An 18,555-nucleotide genomic window follows, 5' to 3' on the forward strand; every position below is an offset into this window, starting at 1 on the left:
TGTTCAGGCATGTGGGGGACTACCTGTAGCAGGTGCTGGTGTGACGTGGCCTTGCAGAGACAGAAGTGTCTTTGTCTTCCCAGAGCTGCCAGAGTCTGCTCTCTGGAATACATTACATGTTGACCTCCTCTCCATGTGTTAGTGCCTTTCCCCCTGTGTTCACTCATTTATATGCTAATTCCTGTCATCTTTATTCCATTTAGATACGTTTAACCTATAGGGTTTTAAGCTGTCAGATGGGCTTTTGTTTAAAAATCTGGCCTGCTCAAACATTGCTAGCCCCAGATTTGAGCAGTTTGAAAGGAAAACAACCTCCACAAAGTAAACCAGCTCCTAGACCGTGAACTTTGTCAAATCTCTCCAGTTCAGCTCCTCACTCGCTGAGTGTGGAGTGCTTTAAACAACAGAGTTTTAGAAAAGAACTACCCAGTGCCCTACACCAGGGGACTAAAAAAGAGAGCAGTCTGTCCTGACAGCTTTGCGGGCTCTCCCCTGCCTGGCTGGCCACGGTACGGAGTCGGAAAGCGTACGGTGTCTTTCATAGTTGCCGTTACAACATGTTAATTAAGAGAATTCAGCTGTGGCACCAGCTGGGGAGGTCTGGCTTTGTGGGAGATTGCAATTAGATGCTTTATTTTCTATTTTCTTTTTCCCCTTTCAACTTTGGTAGAGGGCCTTCGAGGAGGGGCTTTTAGTCTCAGCAGTACAAATACTTTAATGTGCCTAATTATGTAATCATACAGTTGCACGCTCTGTGTGCACACACGTCATTTCATGGATTTTTACTCCGTTTTCTAACACGTGAAGCATCCAGCCAGCTTTCTGGTTGGCAAGAAGAACACCGGGCAGGAAGAGGAGGAGGACAGAGGCACGCGTCATTTTCCTCTGATTGTGATCTGTCCTCCTTCCATCCCCTCCCCCCTGCTTTATCGGCATGGCCTTAGCTCCCAAACAGTTCGCATCTCCGCAGTTTCCTGGCAAAGTCAGGATGATTTCCAGAAAGTTGGATTTTTTTAAACTCTATCATTCCTTGCATTTCTAAGTACAGTCTTTCACAGACTACAGCGTTATTTTCTCCCCAGTCCTTGCTCCAAGCAGACACAGGGCCAGAGCTGGACTGAGAGCTCCACATGCAGGCACAATGGGACCCATTGATTTCTGGCATTCAGCTTGTGCACAGAGGACCTGTGACCCCAGCTGTTAGAACCAGGACCCAGGGGCAGCTGCTTTGTGGGACCCAGTCCTCCAGGGATAGGCCATCTGTGCCTTGTGGGAGGATCCCGGGAGAGAAGTTGACAGAAGCCATCTTTGTATCCTCTGAGCGCCCCAGTTGTTTCCGGTGCCCCTCACCTAGGCAGACGTGGTGACGCAGCTGCACTGGAAATCCCACATAGTTTCCCTTGCTCCTCCCCCTCCCCATGTGCCACCGCCGCACCCCCCACACCTCTCCCCTGCCAGCCCACCCAGTGTACTGGAAAGTCTCTTCCAGCAGGAAGCCAGATGCACGTGGCTGGCCTCTTTGGTTGGACTGGTACTTCGGAGCAGACTTTGATTTTTTGTGAATAACATGCTTCTGTGTTTTAGGATGCTAAGAGTTATTAAAATCTCACCTCAAGATTTCATTTTTTTTTAAGATTTTATTTGTTTATTTGATGGGTAGAGTTACAGACAGTGAGAGAGACAGAGAGAAAGGTCTTCTTTCCGTTGGTTCACTCCCCAAATGGCTGCAATGGCCGGAGCTGTGCTGATCCAAAGTCAGGAGCCAGGTGCTTCTTCCTGGTCTCCCACGTGGCTGCAGGGGCCCAAGGACTTGGGCCATTTTCTTCTGCTTTCCCAGGCCACAGCAGAGAGCTGGATTGGAAGAGGAGCAGCTAGGACTAGAACTGGCCTCCATATGGGATGCCGACACTGCAGGCAGAGGATTAACCTACTGCGCCACGGCGCCGGCCCCATGATTTCACATTCTACAGCATTGCATCTGAAGCCTTCCCCCGAACCCTGGAATTGTTCTCGACTTCCTGCAACGTGCAGCCTCTTGATTCTCTGCCTTTGTGTGCTTGTTTCCTTCTGTGTTCTTCCCACTCTCCCTTACCCTGTGGTCACAGTCCCACTTCCCTTGAGTTCGAGCTCTGATACCATTTCTTTTGTCTTCTCAGGTCTCTTCCCCATTGGATTAATCCTCTTTCAGAATCTCCTGTAGCCCACATTAAATTTTTTTTAAAGATTTATGCATTTATTTAAAAGGCAGAGTTACATAGACAGAGAAGGAGAGACAGAAAGAGATCATCTATATATGCTGGTTCATTTCCCTAAATGGCCACAGCAGCCAGGCTGAACCCAGGAGCCAGGAGCCTCCTCCAGGTCTCCTATGTGCGTGCAGGGGCCCAAGGACTTGGGCCATCCTCCACTGCTTTCCCAGGTGCATTAGCAGGGAGCTGGATCGGAAGTGGAGCAGCTGCGACTCAAACGAGCACCCACTTGAGATGCCAACACTGCAGGCTATGGCTTTAACCCACTGTACCACAGCACTGGCCCCCATATTGATTTTTAAAGTTTTTGAAATGTCTTTAGTTGATTTGAATGTCAGATCGTCCATCCATCTGCAGGTTCACTCCTTACGTGCACTCAACCGCTTGGGCCGGGCCAGACTGAACCCAGAAGCCAGGAACTCAGTCTGGGTCTCCCACATGGGTGGCAGGGACCTAATTACTTCTGCCATCACCTGCTGCCCCTGTAGGTGCACGTTAATAGGAAGCTGGAATGCAGAGTGAAGCTGGGACTCAAAACCCAGCAACTCCAACATGGGATGTGGGCATCCCAAGTGGCATCTTAACCACGGTGACAAATGCCTGTCCCAGCCCGTCTTGATTTCTAACACATATCTGTTGTGGTCACTTACTAGACAGTGGGCATCCAGAGAGTAGGGCCAGTGTCTTTTTCCCACCCACCTGTGGTAAACAGAGTACTGATTACCTTTACTAAATCTGGTTGGGGGTCCTTACCCATTTTCACAGAGACTGAAATCTTCTCAAGGACAGACTGTGGATTATTTGCCCTTGAATTTCTAGCACCAACCTGGCATGTAGTAGGTACTCAATAGCTATTTGTTATATTAATGAAGGGATTCCTGTTAGAAAAGTGTAACCTGGAGAGAATGACCAATACCTATACATCTTTTTTCCTTTCCTTTGAGTGAAGGTTGTTAAGCCTGGTATTTGGAGGACAAGAGATTGAGAATATTTCTGTTCACCAAGGTGGCATTTGGACATAACTATTTGCTGGCATGCAGAGTGGGTGAATCCGTAGCAACCATTACTTTCTGACCAGGAACCTCTGTCGCCAGTCAAAGTGACCTGACAGATGGGTCTGGAAACCAAGAGAAGCCATAGCAGGTGATGGGCACGGTCTTTAGACTAAAAAAATAAAAGTTTGGTTGAGATTCTACTCCCGACTTTAACCTAGTCCAGGCCCAAGTCTCACTGATCTGTAGTTGTTTATTTGTTGTTGTTTTCCTTTGGAAAAGAGAGAGAGACAGACAGACAGAGAGGAGACAAAGATACACAGCTTCTATCTGTTGATTCACTTCCCAAATGCCCACACAATGGCTGGGGCTAGGGCAGGGCTTGGCTGGGGTGGGCTGGGAGCCAGGAATTCAATCCAGGTCTCCCACATGGGTTTCAGGAACCAATAGCTTGAGCCATCACCACTGCCACCCAGGATCTGCAGTAGCAGGAGATAGAGTCAGCAACCAGATATTGAACCCAGGTCCTATGGGGTGCAGGTGTCTACTGCCAGCCCGGGTCCCTTCCCAGTCTGTGTTCTGAGGTTGCTTTCTTAATGATCAAAGAGAGCTCAGATGGTGTCCTAGGGGCCAGGTGGATAAATGCAGGTGAAGATCATGGGCAAATTCTAGAGCTGACGGGCCAGGTGCCCTGCTATGGACATCTCAGTAGATTCCTGTTGGTTTTAAAGATCTTACAGAGGCTGAAGTATGGCTTCCTCAGAGAACGGCATGTGGGAAGGATTCACCAGGAAAAGCGTAGGGGAGGAGCAAAGAGATACCCGGTGCTCGGTGTACTGAGCAGTCCCCAGGTCACCCACCTGGCCTCTCACAGGACCAAAGGTTGGAAGTCAGCAAGAACAAGAAAATGCCTCCCAGTCCGTGGTCAGCTGGTGAGAGCTCCCCTTGCAGGCCACACAAAGGGAAACAAGAAGCCAAGATGAGCCTCTCTTCCTCTGCTGGCCATGGGGAAGCTGGTTTTAGATTTGGGGGTTTAAAGCAGAGAATCCCATCCTGCACAAAACGGAGGAGGACTGTCCGGGTCCATGGACTTGTAGCTTTTGAGTACGGTGTTCATTACCTGTTGGTTCATAGATAAGACCTGTGTTCCTGGCAGCTTCACCCACTCCCTTCTCCTCGCCAAAAACCTTACCGTCCTTTTATCTTCTACAGTCTGTCTCACGATAGGGCCAGGCCCTGCACAAGCCCCCACGGAGTTCTCCACGAGCCTCGTGGCCAGTCACATCCACTCAACCCTCTCCCCTCACTTCTGGGGGTGACCCTCTGGGACCTGCGGAGCTGTGCTGATGGTAGGCCTTGGCCACGGCTGCAGTGTTTCTTCGTGTGTTTGTTTGTTTTGTGTTTTTGGTGGTGGTCAAGGCCCCAGGAGCAGCAGGGGTGGTACGCGGCCGAGATGCCCCAGAGGCCCCGACCGCTGCAGGCCACAGCCCGTGCTGCGACAGCCCTCCTCCCGCAGCTCCCTCCGGGAAGGCTTGAGTTCTCTGCTGTCCCCGGGTCTCCTCCTACTCACAGCGCTGGCATCTCAGATCCTCACACGGCTCCATTGTTTGTCGTGCAGAGAGACGGGTGAAGGGAACTCTCTGTCTCGCCTTTGGCCGCCACTTCTCTGGAAAAACATGGCCCCACTTGAGGGATGACCCAAGTCCTCTGGCCACCTGTGAACTCCCCAGTCGTTTTCCCCTCTGGACAGGAGCCGCAGCAGCTCTTGTCCCCACGCACCCCACCGCCATGTTGTCCTTGTGGCAGCGGTCACCCAGCAGCTTCCCCACATTAGGGAGCGGGTCAAGCCAGTGTGACCTCAGGCTGTTACTACATTTGAGTATTTACCCCGGCGGGGGAGAGATCAATAGGATAACACTGAAGGGCCACTGTGGTGCCCGGTGATGAAGGTTAATCCTCTCCTCTCTCCTGCCTGCTGGACCACAGACCTCATTAGGTTTGCTTTAACTTTAAGTGTGTTTCTTGAAGGCCTGCTTTGTGTGTGCAATACTCAAACCGGCATCAGGAGTTACCGTTACGTGGCAGAATCAGTCCAGCTCTGCTTTAAACTCTAAGCCAGCCCTGAGTTAATCACCACCTGCTCATCAGGTACCCCTCTGAGGGTGGGCAGTGTCTCAGGCCGCAGACTGGGCTTCCTCAGAGGACCTGCCTGTGGCTCCCGGAGGCAGGGGATTCTGTGGGCAGAGATGCTGTGTGGTTTGGATTGGCGGTGGGGTGGAGGACGGAGCCCTGGCGCAGGAGCTGCTGGTGAGGGAAAGATAAACATCCTCCGCCGGCTGGGAACCCGCTGGTGCCTCCTCAGGGGAGATGCGGTAGCACTGGTTAGTTAATACGTGGGCAGCGGCCCGGCCCCCGGCTCTGCTGTCACCCTATCATTTTAGAGATGGAGGTGGGGGCCGCCGTGGGCTCTGCTCTGGAGGTCACTTCACTGGGGCATGGCTCTGGCACTGAGTGGCTGAATGGAGGAGGGTCTCCTGCCACCCTGTTCAGTAGCTGTCCTAGCAGGGGGAGGGGCGCAACCTCCAGAACAGAAGGTGAAAGGCTAGCAGGCCATGTGGAGGTTGTTTATCAGCCAGGAGGAGCCCTGGTCTGAGAAGAGAAGCAGTGAAGGGTTCGTGAAGCAGCTGGCAATTCCTGAGCTGGAGCAGGGGAGAACAGACAGTCACCAGTCACCACCCCCCACTCCCACCCCCACCCCCACACATCCTTCTCTGTTTCCTGCCTGCCCTTCTCCAAATACTCAGAGGTTTCTGCAGTGGTCTTTTTTTTTTTTTTTTCTTACCAAATCCTTTGCCCTACCCCATTCCAAAAGTCACAGATAAGGATTTAATGTGCTGCTGAAAATAAGTGTAAAAATTCATCAGGCATCTCTGATTTGTGCCAGGGATGGAAGACATTTCCAGGTGTGTGATTTTATCGGCCTCTCCAAGTCCCACGGAGCGGGGACTGGCTGGCAAGGAGCAGAGCTGACAGTTGCAGAGTGGGCCCCTGGTCACACCCTGATCCCCCTGTCTGACACCTCCACCCTGGCCTGACAGCATGTGGCCCTTGTCCCTTGTCCATTAGGCAGGGAGTAATGCTCCTGGTTGGGCAGCAGTTTGGAGCACGTTAGTCTCTGACTCTTCTCAACCACTGTGGCCCACAGGAGTTAAAAACAAGACAGAATCTGCAAGGTAAGGCAGTTTCTTCTAAGCATCTACTCTGCTGGGCACTGGGGCTACAAACAGAACAAATCCCTGCTCTGTACTCTGCAGGGGTGAGTAACTGGGGGGAAGGGGCCCTGTGAGAAAGCTGCTGCAGAGAAAGGACACAGCGTCCGCTTCAGAGAGGAGTGAAGGTGTCCCTGGGACACAGAGGAGGACGGCTGGTTACTGAGTGCTTAGCGTGCGCTGGGCCTGACCTGCACAGCAGCCCCGGAGACGGATGCCTTTTGAATCTCCACATTAGAGATGTGGAAACTGGGGAAGAGGAAGATCTGCCCCCCAGGCTGCTCGGCAGGTGGCCTCTAGAGCTGCACACCACCCCTGGCCCGCTGATTGTAGATACCACCACTCACACACCCACGTCACTGTACCCTGTGCTGCTGGTTGCTCTTTCTGGTAGTGCCTGGGGACATTTCCTGGAATAGGCAGTTGGGAAACTTGGGACCTAGGAACTTTTGCACCACAGTGGGTGGCGTCCCAGCCGACTGCCTGGACTCAGGTCAGAGTTTGCAGGCCCAGGGGAAAAAAAGCACTTCTTCCTGAATGACTAAGGACTTCTGGTGGTTGCCTGCAGGTATAGAGGAACCATTCTCGCTCTGCTTGGCTCTGAGGCTACTGGCTGGCATTTCCTCTCTCCTGTGGGGAGCAGGGTGCGAGGAGCCCAGACCCATCTGTCAGTGATTAATCAGATTGGGGCGGCGGGGGGGGGGGGGGGGGCACAGGGGGCAGCCTCCACCTTGGGTGGTGTCTCCTGTGTATTCGCCCAGCCCAGCTCCAGCGCCACACCCTGAAAAAAAGTCTAGAGCCACTGCAGGCCAGCCCTCCCCCAGCCTGTGGGAAGTTCTCATGAGAAAAGGGATGGGGCCAGACAATGGGCTTCCTGTCTGACTGCTGGGAAGGTCTGTCTCATAGGAGAGGAAGGTTGCAAGTAGCATGAGAAACCATCTCGTGTCCCTCTCCCTGCAGCCTGTTGTAGACTTTTGACTGAGTGGGGGCTCAGGAAGGCAGAAGGCCCGAGAGCGCCACGGATGGAAGCAGCCCTGGTATCTCTTAGGGAGTTGAACCCTGCCTGTGTTCCTGCTCCTGCCCAATCTGCTGGGACTAAGGAGCTTCTGCAGGGACAGGATGTTTCTCCTCACCCTGTGCTAAAATCAGATCCACAATGGCTGCAGGTCTTTTACAAATAAACCTTGGAGGTGGTGAGACCAGCCATCTAACCCACATTGCCTTGTTTTCTCGAAAGGTACAAAGACAGAGACCTCCCATCCACTGTTTAGCTCCCTAAATGCCCCCAGCAGCCAGGGGTAGGCTAGGGCAAAGCCAGGAGCTGGGAGCTCAGTCCAGGTCTCCCACATGGGTGGCATAAGCTTGAAACTAGAATCGGAGCAGAACCTGGCCTCAAACCCAGGCACTAGAATATGGGATGCCCTGTGTCTCAGCAGCAGCTTAACCTGCTGTGCCAAACACCTACCTCCCCTTTTACCTTTTTAACGTGACTACCAGAACATTTAAAAGTACATCTGTGTCCACGTGAAGATACTGTTGGATAGCTCTGTGCAAGGTTTGTGATTTCCATGTGTTCGTTTCTCTTGCTCTCTGGTTGTCAGAAGGGTAAGATCGTCTCTGCCCGAAAGGGACACCCCAGGCTGGTAGAGAAACAGGCACGTGAACAGCTTGTGTCATACATGACCCTGCTTCACTGATCACCTTGGAGTTGGCTGTGTAACTTGTGTTCTCTAGGTTGGAACCTTTGTGGCCCTCCTAGGCACTTGTTTGGAGAGGGCCGACTCTGACTGATAGAATTACAACCTAACAAGGACATTTACGGCCTTGCCTAGGGTGCTCAGATCGCAACTGCAGCTGGTGTGTTGGGTTTGGGGACCCTGTTTCTTCTCCCCCTGCATTCCCAGGAAAGCTCTCTGGCCATCCTGCCTTTCAACATTTTCATTAAGCACCTGTTTCTGTGTACCCTGTTGTGTCCTAATTGCTACTGCACCAATATTTTAGTCTAAAGCTGTTCCAAACCTGGAGTGAACTCCTGACCCAGTTTCTGAAGCCCTCAGTTACCCTGCTCAGCAGTGTAGTATTTTCTTGGTAACTGCCCATCAACTAGAAAGCCTTCTTGATGAGTCTTTTTAGAATGTAATGGGATTATATGTATTTATTATTTATTTGAGAGACAGAATGAGGCAGATAGAAAGAGAGCTCCTATCTGCTGATTCACCCTCCAGATGCCCACCACTGCAGGGCCAGGCCAAAGCCGGGAGCAGGAACTCAATCCAAGTCTCCCATGTGGGTAGTGGGAACCCAGCTATTTGAGCCCCCTCCCTGCTGCCTCTTGGATCTGCCTTAGCAGGAGGCTGGAGTCAGGAGCTGGAGCCAAGTATGGAACCCAGGTTCTCTGCTATGGGCTGTGGTGTCCTTGACTAAACACCTGCCCCACAGAACGCACTGGTATTTTATTTACATTTGCCTCTCCTACTCCCTTCTGATACCTCTGAGGCTCGGGCAGTTGGTGCTGGTCCTCATACTGTCTACTTCCCACACCTTGTTTTGAAGGGGCTCAGGTATTGGTTCTGGTTTTTTTGTTTTTTAAGATTTTATTTATTTGAAAGGCAAAGTCACAGAAAGGCAGAAAGAGAAAGAGAGGTCTTCTATCCGCTGATTCACTCCCCAGATGGCCACAACAGCTGGAACTGTGCCAATCTGAAGCCAGGAGCTTGGAGCTTCCTCCGAGTCTCCCACGCGGGTGCAGGGGCCCAAGGACTTGGGCCATCTTCCACTGCTTTCCCAGGCCACAGCAGAGAGCTGTATTGAAAGTGGAGCAGCTGGGGCTCAAAACGGCAGCCACATGGGATGCCAGGTTGCAGTCAGCGGCTTTGCCACAGGCCGGCCCCTTGGTTTTGTTTGTTACACTGAATGGTTTCACACCCACACCCAGCTGCCTTTCCTGGAGCTTGTTTTATCTTGATTGTTGAAGTGTTGTAAGGGTGTTGTGTTTGGTTTGCCTCTTCCTCCTGAAAGACTGGTCCCCAAAACAACAAAAGCAGAACTCACTGAGAGTTCTTGTTGGTTTCTGGAGGGTGTTGAGCTGGGGTGACCCTGAAGTGCAAGCTGCTGCCAGCTCCTTCTGCTTCTGCGCCATCTGCATCCTCTGCAGCTGTGTGCATAGCCTTCCCGGAGTGCCTGCTGTGAGCCAGGCCCTCTGCTGGCCCCTGAAGAATTCACTTGCCATCTCCTGAGCACACTGGATCCCCAAGCGGCTATGGGAGACAGTGAAGCACAGACAGGAAGCTAAGTAGAATTGATTAAATTGTGTTCTGCCTGACCTTCCTCTCATTTTCAAATTATGTAGCATTGCTTGATCAGATGAGTCCAGTGTCTTCCCAGGCTAAGAGCAGAGCCTGGAATTCCTCCGTGAGCCTGGAGCTGCCAGAGAACCCCACGTCAGCCTCTGGCCTGTAACAGTGGCTTCCAGAAGCCACCAGGTGATTTGCTGGCTGTGTGGGTGCTGATATTCTTCCCTTTCCTGTTAACCCCAGAACTCCCTTGGGCCAGGACTCTTCCACTGTGGTCTTTGGATAAGAGATTTTGTTTTGTTTTTGTGCTCCTGGGATCTTAAAATGACCTTGTTTGTTCCTACCTCATGCTTCTTTTAAAAAAATTTTTGTTCTTTCTTTCTTTCTCTCTCTCTTTCTCTCTTTCTTTCTTTCTTTATTTGAAAGGCAGTTACAGAAAGAGAGAGAAAGAGATCTTTCATCTGCTGGTTTACTCTCCAGATGGCTACAGTGGCCAGCATTGGGCCAGGCTGAAGCTGGGAACTCTGTCCGAGTCTCCCACATGGATGCAGAGGCCCAAGCACTTGGGCCATCTTCCACTGCTTTCCCAGGTGGCATTGGCAGGGAGCTGGATCAGAAGTGGCGCAGCCAGGACTCAAACTGGCGCTCCGAGGCAGCAGCTTAGCCTGCGGCACCACCACACTGGCCCCCATGTCTTCCTTCTAAGGCTCCCTTGTTTTCCTTCCATGAACCCGTAGCTGCGTCTCATGTTGTCGAGCTAACATACCTGCTTACTTCCTTTGTGTGACCTTTATAGATGGCAGAACTTTTGCGCTGAGTTTAACTCCGCAGGGTTGCTGTCCTCTTGAAGTCCCTCTAAGAGGTCTTCCCAGCGGGACCCACGTCTGTGGATTCGGCACCTCTGGCTCCGAGTATAAGCGATGCTTCTGCAGTCAGGGCCCTCTGTCAGGTGGTTCCCGGCTCTGCGCGACTTAGTATTTTAGGACGGATTCTGCCATTCAACCCAGCTAAACCGTGCTGCTGGCATCTCCGGACCCACCTGCGCTTCCCCGCTGCAGTGCGCTGGCTTCAGCTCCACCTCCCTTCCTGCTGAAAGGCAGCCCTGTGTGGAGTGCCACTTCCTCCAGGAGAGCCCGTCCACGCTCCCCCACAAGATGTGATCTCTCCTGGGAGAGCTTCCTCCGCTGGCCTGGATCCAGAGTCAGTCTGAGCGGAGAGTTACCTGTGAGAGAACACAGGAGAAACCCCTGCGTCGCCTTTGGAGAAGGGAACCGGATGGCCGGGGACAGGAGAGGGGCTTCTTTTTCACTGTGCACCCTTATTTTTTTAATTTTACACTGTGTATTATCTCCCAAAGCTTTTTCATATTAAAGTACTGTTTAAATAAAAACCCAATTTATAAAATGTTAAAGAAAATATTGGAGCATAACTTTATAACCTCAGAGTAGGGGAAGTGGCCTTAAACCCCAAGTCCAGAAGCCACAAAAAATTTTTTTTTAAGATTTTATTTATTTATTTGACAGGTAGAGTTACAGACAGTGAGAGGGAGAGACAGAGAGAAAGGTCTTCCATCTGTTGGTTCACTCCCCAACTGGCCACAACGGCTGGAGTTGCGCCGATCCAAAGCCAGGAGCCAGGTCTTCTTCCTGGTCTCCCATGAGGGTGCAGGGGTCCAAGGAGTTGGGCCATCTTCCACTGCTTTCCCAGGCCATAGCAGAGAGCTGGATAGGAAGTGGAGCAGCTGGGACCAGAACCAGAGCCCATATGGGATGCTGGCACCGCAGGCAGAGGATTAACCCACTGCACCACAGCGCCAGCCCCACAAAAAATTTAAAAAAAAAAAAAAATTATGTGGGCACTTAAAAAAGTCATGGAAAATGGTATTAAAAGATGTTTATTTTGATGCAAAAATCCTTGTAATACATGCATATGCTGGATCTTCAGCAAGAGACCAGCACCATTGTTGAGACATAGTAGGCTAAGCCATCACTTTCAACACCAGCATCCCATTTGAGTGTGGGTTCAAGTCCCAGCTGCTCCATTTCTCTCTCTCTCTCTCTGTCTTTCTTTCTTTCTTTTTTTAAGATTTATTTATTTGTTTGAAAGGTGGAGTTACAGAGAGGCAGAAAAAGAGGTCTTCCATCTGCTGGTTCACTCTCCAAATGGCTGCAGTGGCTGGAGCTTGGCACATCTGAAACCAGGAGCCAGGAGCTTCTTTGGGGTCTCCCATGTGGTGGGGGAGGGGACCCAAGGACGTGGGCCATCTTCTATTGCTTTTTCAAGCGTAAAAGAGAGCTGGATGGAAAGTGGAGCAGCCGGGTCTCAAACCGGTGCCATATGGGATGCCAGCACTGCAGATGGTGGCTTTACCTGATACACCACAGCATCAGCCCTAACTGCTCCATTTCTGGTCCAGTTCCCTGCTAATGCCCCTGGGAAAGCAGCATAAGATGCTACAAGTGCCTGGGCCACTGCTGTCTATGTGTGAGACCTAGATGGAGTTCCAGGCTCTTGGCTTCAGCCCGGCTGTTGCTGCCATTTGGGGAATGAACCAAGCAGCTGGACAATGGATCTCATCCTCTCCTCCCCTCCTCTCTCCTCTCCTCCTCCCTCTAACTCTACCTTTCAAATAAATAAATAAATAAATTTTTTTAAAAGTCTTAAAAAGCTTATTATGTAAAACACTGTGCATGGATTTGAAATTATGTTTGCACCTAAATAAACTGTTTTGAAATACTCTGTATTTCAAAAATAAAGTGTGCACTTTTTTGGTCATATTCCTATTGGGCTGCAAGTACTGATGTGCTAATCTTTTATATCCTTTTCCAGAGCATAGCACAATGCCCTTTATACAGTAATCAATAAATATTAGCTGAATTGAAATTCAATCGAATTGCAGCTCACTTCCTTTAAAAAAAAAAAGTATTTATTTATTTGAAAATCAGAATCGGGAAAGAGATCTTCCATCTACTGGTTCACTCCCCAAATGGCCAAGGCTGGGCCAGACTGAAGCCAGGAGCCAGAAAATTTCATCCAGGTCTCCCACATGGGTGCAGGGGTCCAAGCACTTGGGCCATCCTTCGCTGCCTTCCCAGGCACATTAGCAGGGAGCTGGATTGGAAGTAGAGCAGCTGGGAGGAACCCTATGGGATGCTGGCACACACAGACAGCAGCTTATACTACCATGCCAGCCCTTCTATTTAAACCTCGCTTTTTTTCCCACTCATAAAAAATAAGTGCCTGGGGCCTTCCATGGTCCTACTCAGACTCTGGAGATGTGGTTTTTATGGGCAAAAATCCCCAGCACCTTGGACCTACTCGCAAGTCCTTTTAGAAGCCGCCTCGGGGGCCATGCAGTATGCTGAAAGGATGAACTGGTTAGACAGGGCCCAAAGAGGGCCAGGGGGTGAGAGAGGAAGATGTGTGGTGGGCCCACTGCCCTGGACAAGGGAGCAGGGTGCACAGGCCTCTCCGAGCCACTCAGCAGCAGAGGGAGTGCTAGCGCCTGCTGCCCTCCGGGTTAAGACCGTGGGCCAGGTTGAGGGCAGCAGGGGGCAGCGGGCTCATCTGGGCTGTCTCCTAGTTTCAGAGAGGGGGCTGGACTTCTCTCTGGGATCCCTAAGGCAACTATGCCAGCTTTGTTTTGTTACCAGCTCCTGGGTCTCTATCCCAAGGCATAAGCAGCTTGAGGGCTGGCCTACACCAATAGCTACTCCAATAGCTGTTGGAGGCTGGAGGGAAGTGATGTAGGCCAGAAAGTCTGAGAGGACACAGCTACGTGGAGGGCGGTCGGAGGCCTGGGGAAGGGGAAGCAATCTTATCATGTGCTGGCAGGCGCTGCCCTCCTTGTGACTCCCAGTCTCTCCAGGCTGCTCTAGGACATGAGAGACAGAATGACCTTGAGATACTTCCAGCGAGGGAAGGGTATTTGTCAGCAAAACTGAATTTCCCTTGGAAAAACTTCTGATCTTCCTTGTGTCCGGAAGACTTTTGGATAATTGAAGTTTGTGGGTGCCTGGTCATCCTGCCTTCTCCCCCACTCCACCTTACAGACAGCAATCCCCTAGTGCCTCCACTGTGCCCTTGCTGTGCTGGGGCTGGGCAGACCCAGCCACCCACTGCTGGGGGCTTCAGTTCTGCAGTCTTTTCCAGGGTGGAATCAGAGGCCTTGCGACTCCCCTGACTTAATCATTACTGCGGCTGATCTGGACCAGGCTCCCGGTGCCACTTGCCGTCTCCCTAATTGACCAGTTTGAAGGGGAAGGGACCCTGTCACGGGTACCCCTTCACAGCTGCTCAGCTCCTGGGGTAGCAGCAGTATGTGCTGGGAGAGAGAGCACAGGGTTAGAATCGGAAGGCTTGACTCTGACCCGAAGTGCACTGCTTACCTGGCCTAAAGCTGGGCCAACAGTCAGTGCACTTTCCGAAGCTGCTGGGTCCTCATCTCCAGAGGGGAGTAGTGATTACTGCTTCCCAGGGCTGCTGAGGAATCACAGTGTGACAGTCCACAGTCCTCCCTGAACAGGAGATGTGGGCCGACGGAGACAGGTGGTATCAGAGAAGGAGCGCTGCAGGGTGCTGGGACAGCTACCCGGGGAGTCATCGGAGGGACACTCTGAGGCTGAGGGCTCCTGGAGCCCTTTCTGGCCCTGGTACGGAAACCAAGGTGAACACTCCTCCTGGCAGGCTAGCGGCGCCTGTCTCCTTTCATCTGATTCATGGTGTGCGGCAGGTTTTAAGGCAAGCACATTGGTCTCGATCGCTATGGGATCCAGACTGTATCAGAGTGTGTGTTCAGCTCTGGGTGCAGCTCTCTGCAGGCGGGTGGGGAGTGTTGCAGGCAGTAGGGTTACCCCTGTCAGCAGCCTCCTGTTCCACAGCTTTTCTGGGGGGCTCAGCGCCTGGAGAGCTCACCAGGTACCACTCTCTGTGTCCCCCTCTGTCTTCGCAGTGTGCCCCCTGCCCCCGCAGCCAGAGAATGGAGGCTACATCTGCCACCCCCGGCCCTGCAGAGAGCCCCTGACAGCCGGCAGCGTCATTGAGTACCAGTGTGCCGAGGGCTACATGCTGAAGGGCGATTACAAGTACCTGACGTGCAAGAACGGCGAGTGGAAGCCGGCCATGGATATCAGCTGCCGTCTCAACGAGGGTCAGTGTGGCGGAGGAGGAGGGGTGCTGGGGTGCCGGTCTCTTTAACCCCTGGGGCATGGCGTGTGCTCGCCACCCTGTCCCCATCCGGGTGCTGTGTAGCCCTGCCTGTATCCTGCATCCTGCAGTCCCCCTAACTTTTGTTTCCTTGGAAGACGGGGTGGGGGTGGGAGACACAGGACAGGACGAATGCTGGTGCTTGTCCTACTGTGTTGGGTGGGTGGGTGGGTGGGTGGGGCTCCATGGCTTTGTGAGGCCTCTGCCCTGCTCTGTAAAGCCCCTTTGATGTTCAAGGTCTCTGGTTTGCATCGCCAAGTGCTGGTGACCCTTGACCGTGTTCTGCTAGCACATTGAACACAATGCTAACACCTTGTCTGGTGCCTCCTTCGTTTTGTTTTTCCTTGAATGGAAACGGGACTGTTTTGTTATGGAGCCACAGCCCAGCTGGACAAGAGCCCTCTCTTCCTCCTGCCTCCACCGGCAGGCAGTCCAGCTGCCTTCGGAAAAGTGTGTGTCATGTGCTCTTCTTTGTGCACCACCCCCCCGCCCCTGCCCCATGACTCTGAGACCAGAATGTGTTTAACCCATGACACCCCAGAGAAGGGCAGTGACCAAGCCAAGGTTTCCAGCTGAAGCTGTGCCACCTGAGGACACGGCCATGTTGGAGCCCAGGCCTGGTAACCTGGCCTGCCCCCCTGGGGGGTTGGCGTACAGAGCACCTCAGGGGGAGGAGTGATGTGCCCATTCGACTGATGGTTCTCAGCCTGCCACTGAGGATGGGCTAGCGTGGTTTACAGGGGAGGCTGTCCAGGCTTACTATGATCAGAGGGACCTCACAGGCCCAAAGTGAAGGGAATTTTCTGTTCAGGAAACGGGATAGGGGACGAACTCCTTCAACTCCTTGAGTGCACTTGGCTGCTCCGTGCTGTTCCTCCTGAGGTGGCCCAGTGGCCTGTCTCTGGGTGATGGGTCAGCTTTGGGACCTCAGGTACGAGAGCCTTCTGACAATGGCTTTTTCCACAGACAAAGACACCCACACGTCGCTTGGGGTCCCCACGCTGTCCATAGTGGCTTCCACTGCCAGCTCCGTGGCTCTCATTCTCCTTCTCGTGGTGCTGTTCGTGCTGGTGCAGCCGAAGCTGAAGTCCTTTCATCACAGCAGGTGAGCCTGGTGCCAGTGCCGCCGTGGGGCAGCCTGTGACTGGCCACGCTCGCCAGCCTCTGTGTGTCCGGGAAAGGATCGAGCCTGCCATTTGGTGCTTTGCCTGCGTTACTTTATCCCCACAGGAACATTCCAGATGAGGAGACTGTGTCTCAGAGTGATTAAGCCGTTCACTCAAGATGGCACCCGGCCGAGGTGATGGCAGAGCGGGATCTGAATCCAGATCTGTTCAGCTCCAAGGCCACGACCTCGCCCGCACATCAGTGTTTTTCTAAGTGTGGCTCCAGCAGCGGCAGCGACTCCTGGGACTTGTTAGGAGTGTGTGTTTGCAGGCCTTACTGCAGACACTGGAGCGAGACTTGGGCCTTCCCGGGCCCCCGGTGTGATTTGGGAAGCCTCTCCTGGTGACAGATGCACGTGTGCTCCAGCGTGCTCCTGTTCTGGTTCCCAGTCCCGGCTGCACGTGGAGAGGGACATTCCGATTGTAGGAGCTGAAAACACATAGCAGCAGGGTGTTGGCACCCAGACATTCTGGTAGATTTGGTTTGGAGTGGGACCCTGGTGTTTGCATTTTACACAAGCTTCTCGTGTGGGTCTGACATGCGCTGAGGGTAGAGAACGCGTGCCCTGCATCGAAGGAGAAACAGGGAGTAGCTTTTCTTGTCTAGCTTTGACACTTCCCTTTCTGCTTTAGCCACAAATCATCCCACACCGGGGTGGGCGAGGCCAGATGGAGTGGCCCTCCAGTGCACCCCTGCTGGTGGACTGTTCTCCCAGGCTGTCACGGCTCCCATGGTTGACTGGCCACCCCCACAGTTCCCTGGTTCTTTGTGGGCAGTCCCGGCTTCCCATCCACCCCCAGCCCTGCCGCAGCTCCTGTCCTCACTCAGTAAAATGCTGCTGGCTGGAGTTTGCAGCCCAGGCCCAGGCTGCCTTGAAGGTCTGCAGCTCTGTGTGATTTCTCTTCCTTCCTGTTGTTTTGTTCTGCTTTGGGGGAGGGAGTAGCTGTCATTTTTAAAGGTTGTTAATAGAATACAGAGGGTTTGAAAGAATCACCTATTTCCACATAAAGTCAAAGTGATCTAACCTGCATTTCCTCTGTATTAGGGAGGTCTTTTTTCTTGCTTACTTAACTAGTAAGTCTGATCATAGTAACTGGTTGAATATTTTTTGAGTAGAAGGAGGATTTGGTTTCTTTATAGACCCCATTTATGTGTGACTTCTTAAACAAACAGAACTTATTTTGAGTAACAAAATATGTGTCTACACACTGCTGCCTGTACCACACTGTCATCAGAGTTTGCGCTCCTTCAAAACGCTCAGTGCACTGTGACAGGTGCCACCCCTCTCCTCCCAGTGGGCACAGTGTTGGAGTTTGGAAGTACAGATTTCATCTCCCAGATACAAGTGAGGAGTTGAGAGTGACTAACAGGGGTCGGCCACCAGGTGTGGGCGCCTCCCAGTGCGAGGAGCTGAAAGGACATGGCCTCCCCTCCGTGATGTTCTTGGCAGCACTTGACCTGAGTCCGATCCTGAGGAAACAGACAGACCCAGACTGTGGGCATTCTGTGAGACAGCTGGCCTAGACCCTTCCCAAAGAAATGCCCGTCTTGAATGGAAAACTCGTGCACTGTTGTAGATAAAAGGAGTGAAGGAGCTAGGACCGCACAATGGAATGCACGGTCCTTAACTATGAAAACGGACTGCCTCTGAAATAGACAGACTCTCAGGCAGTCTGGAAAAGTTGTATGACTATTCTACTAATGTCACATTTGCGGTGTGATAATGTTGAACAAGCTAAGCATCCCTAGTCAGAAAATGCAGAATCCAAAATTCCACTGTGGGCTGACATGATGCCACCAGTGGAAAACTCCACTCTTGACCTCATATGACAGGTCACAGTCAAAACATAGGCACACTAAAAAATATTGAATGAAATTGACCTTCAGAATGTGGATATAAGGTATATTGGAAGCAAAGGAGTTTTGTGCTTACACTTGAGTCCCCAAGATGTCTCATTGTATATGTGCAAGGACTACAGAATCTGAAATCTGAAACACGCCTGGTCCCAAGCATTTTAGATAAGGGATATTCAGACTGTAGTTATGTAAGAGAGGAAGTGCTTAGGAGGTACACGCTAAATAATGTCTTCACTATGTTTTCCAGTAGGTCAAGCATGTGTGTAACAACAGTGATTGCAAAACAAGGCAGCTGCATGAATAAATCTCACAGTGTTGAGTAAAAGAAGCCAGGCACACAGACACAGGCTACTATGTATTCCGTAGATATAAATGTTTCAAATGCACAAAGCTAAACTCTAGTGTTTCAGGTAGTAGAACTTCCTAAAATAAAAATAAAAAGGAAAGGAGTGATTTCCATAGAAATCAGGAGAGTGGCTGGCTGTGATGTGATGAGGAAGCGGAACGGCTGAGAATGGGCGAG

General features: G+C 51.9%; 1 protein-coding gene across 3 annotated transcripts in view; it reads left to right on the forward strand.

Moving 5' to 3' along the window:
* Nucleotides 1-18,555, forward strand: part of SUSD6 (sushi domain containing 6) — a 98,782-nt gene that overhangs the window by 73,559 nt on the left and 6,668 nt on the right. For all 3 annotated transcript variants that reach the window (XM_008248579.4, XM_008248578.4, XM_002721663.5), the window contains 2 exons: nucleotides 14,755-14,952; nucleotides 15,975-16,113. In XM_008248579.4, the coding sequence (XP_008246801.2) occupies nucleotides 14,755-14,952; nucleotides 15,975-16,113 (337 nt within the window). The remainder of the gene's footprint in view (nucleotides 1-14,754; nucleotides 14,953-15,974; nucleotides 16,114-18,555) is intronic.

This window comes from Oryctolagus cuniculus, chromosome 20, assembly GCF_964237555.1.
Source record: "Oryctolagus cuniculus chromosome 20, mOryCun1.1, whole genome shotgun sequence".
NCBI lineage: Eukaryota > Metazoa > Chordata > Mammalia > Lagomorpha > Leporidae > Oryctolagus > Oryctolagus cuniculus.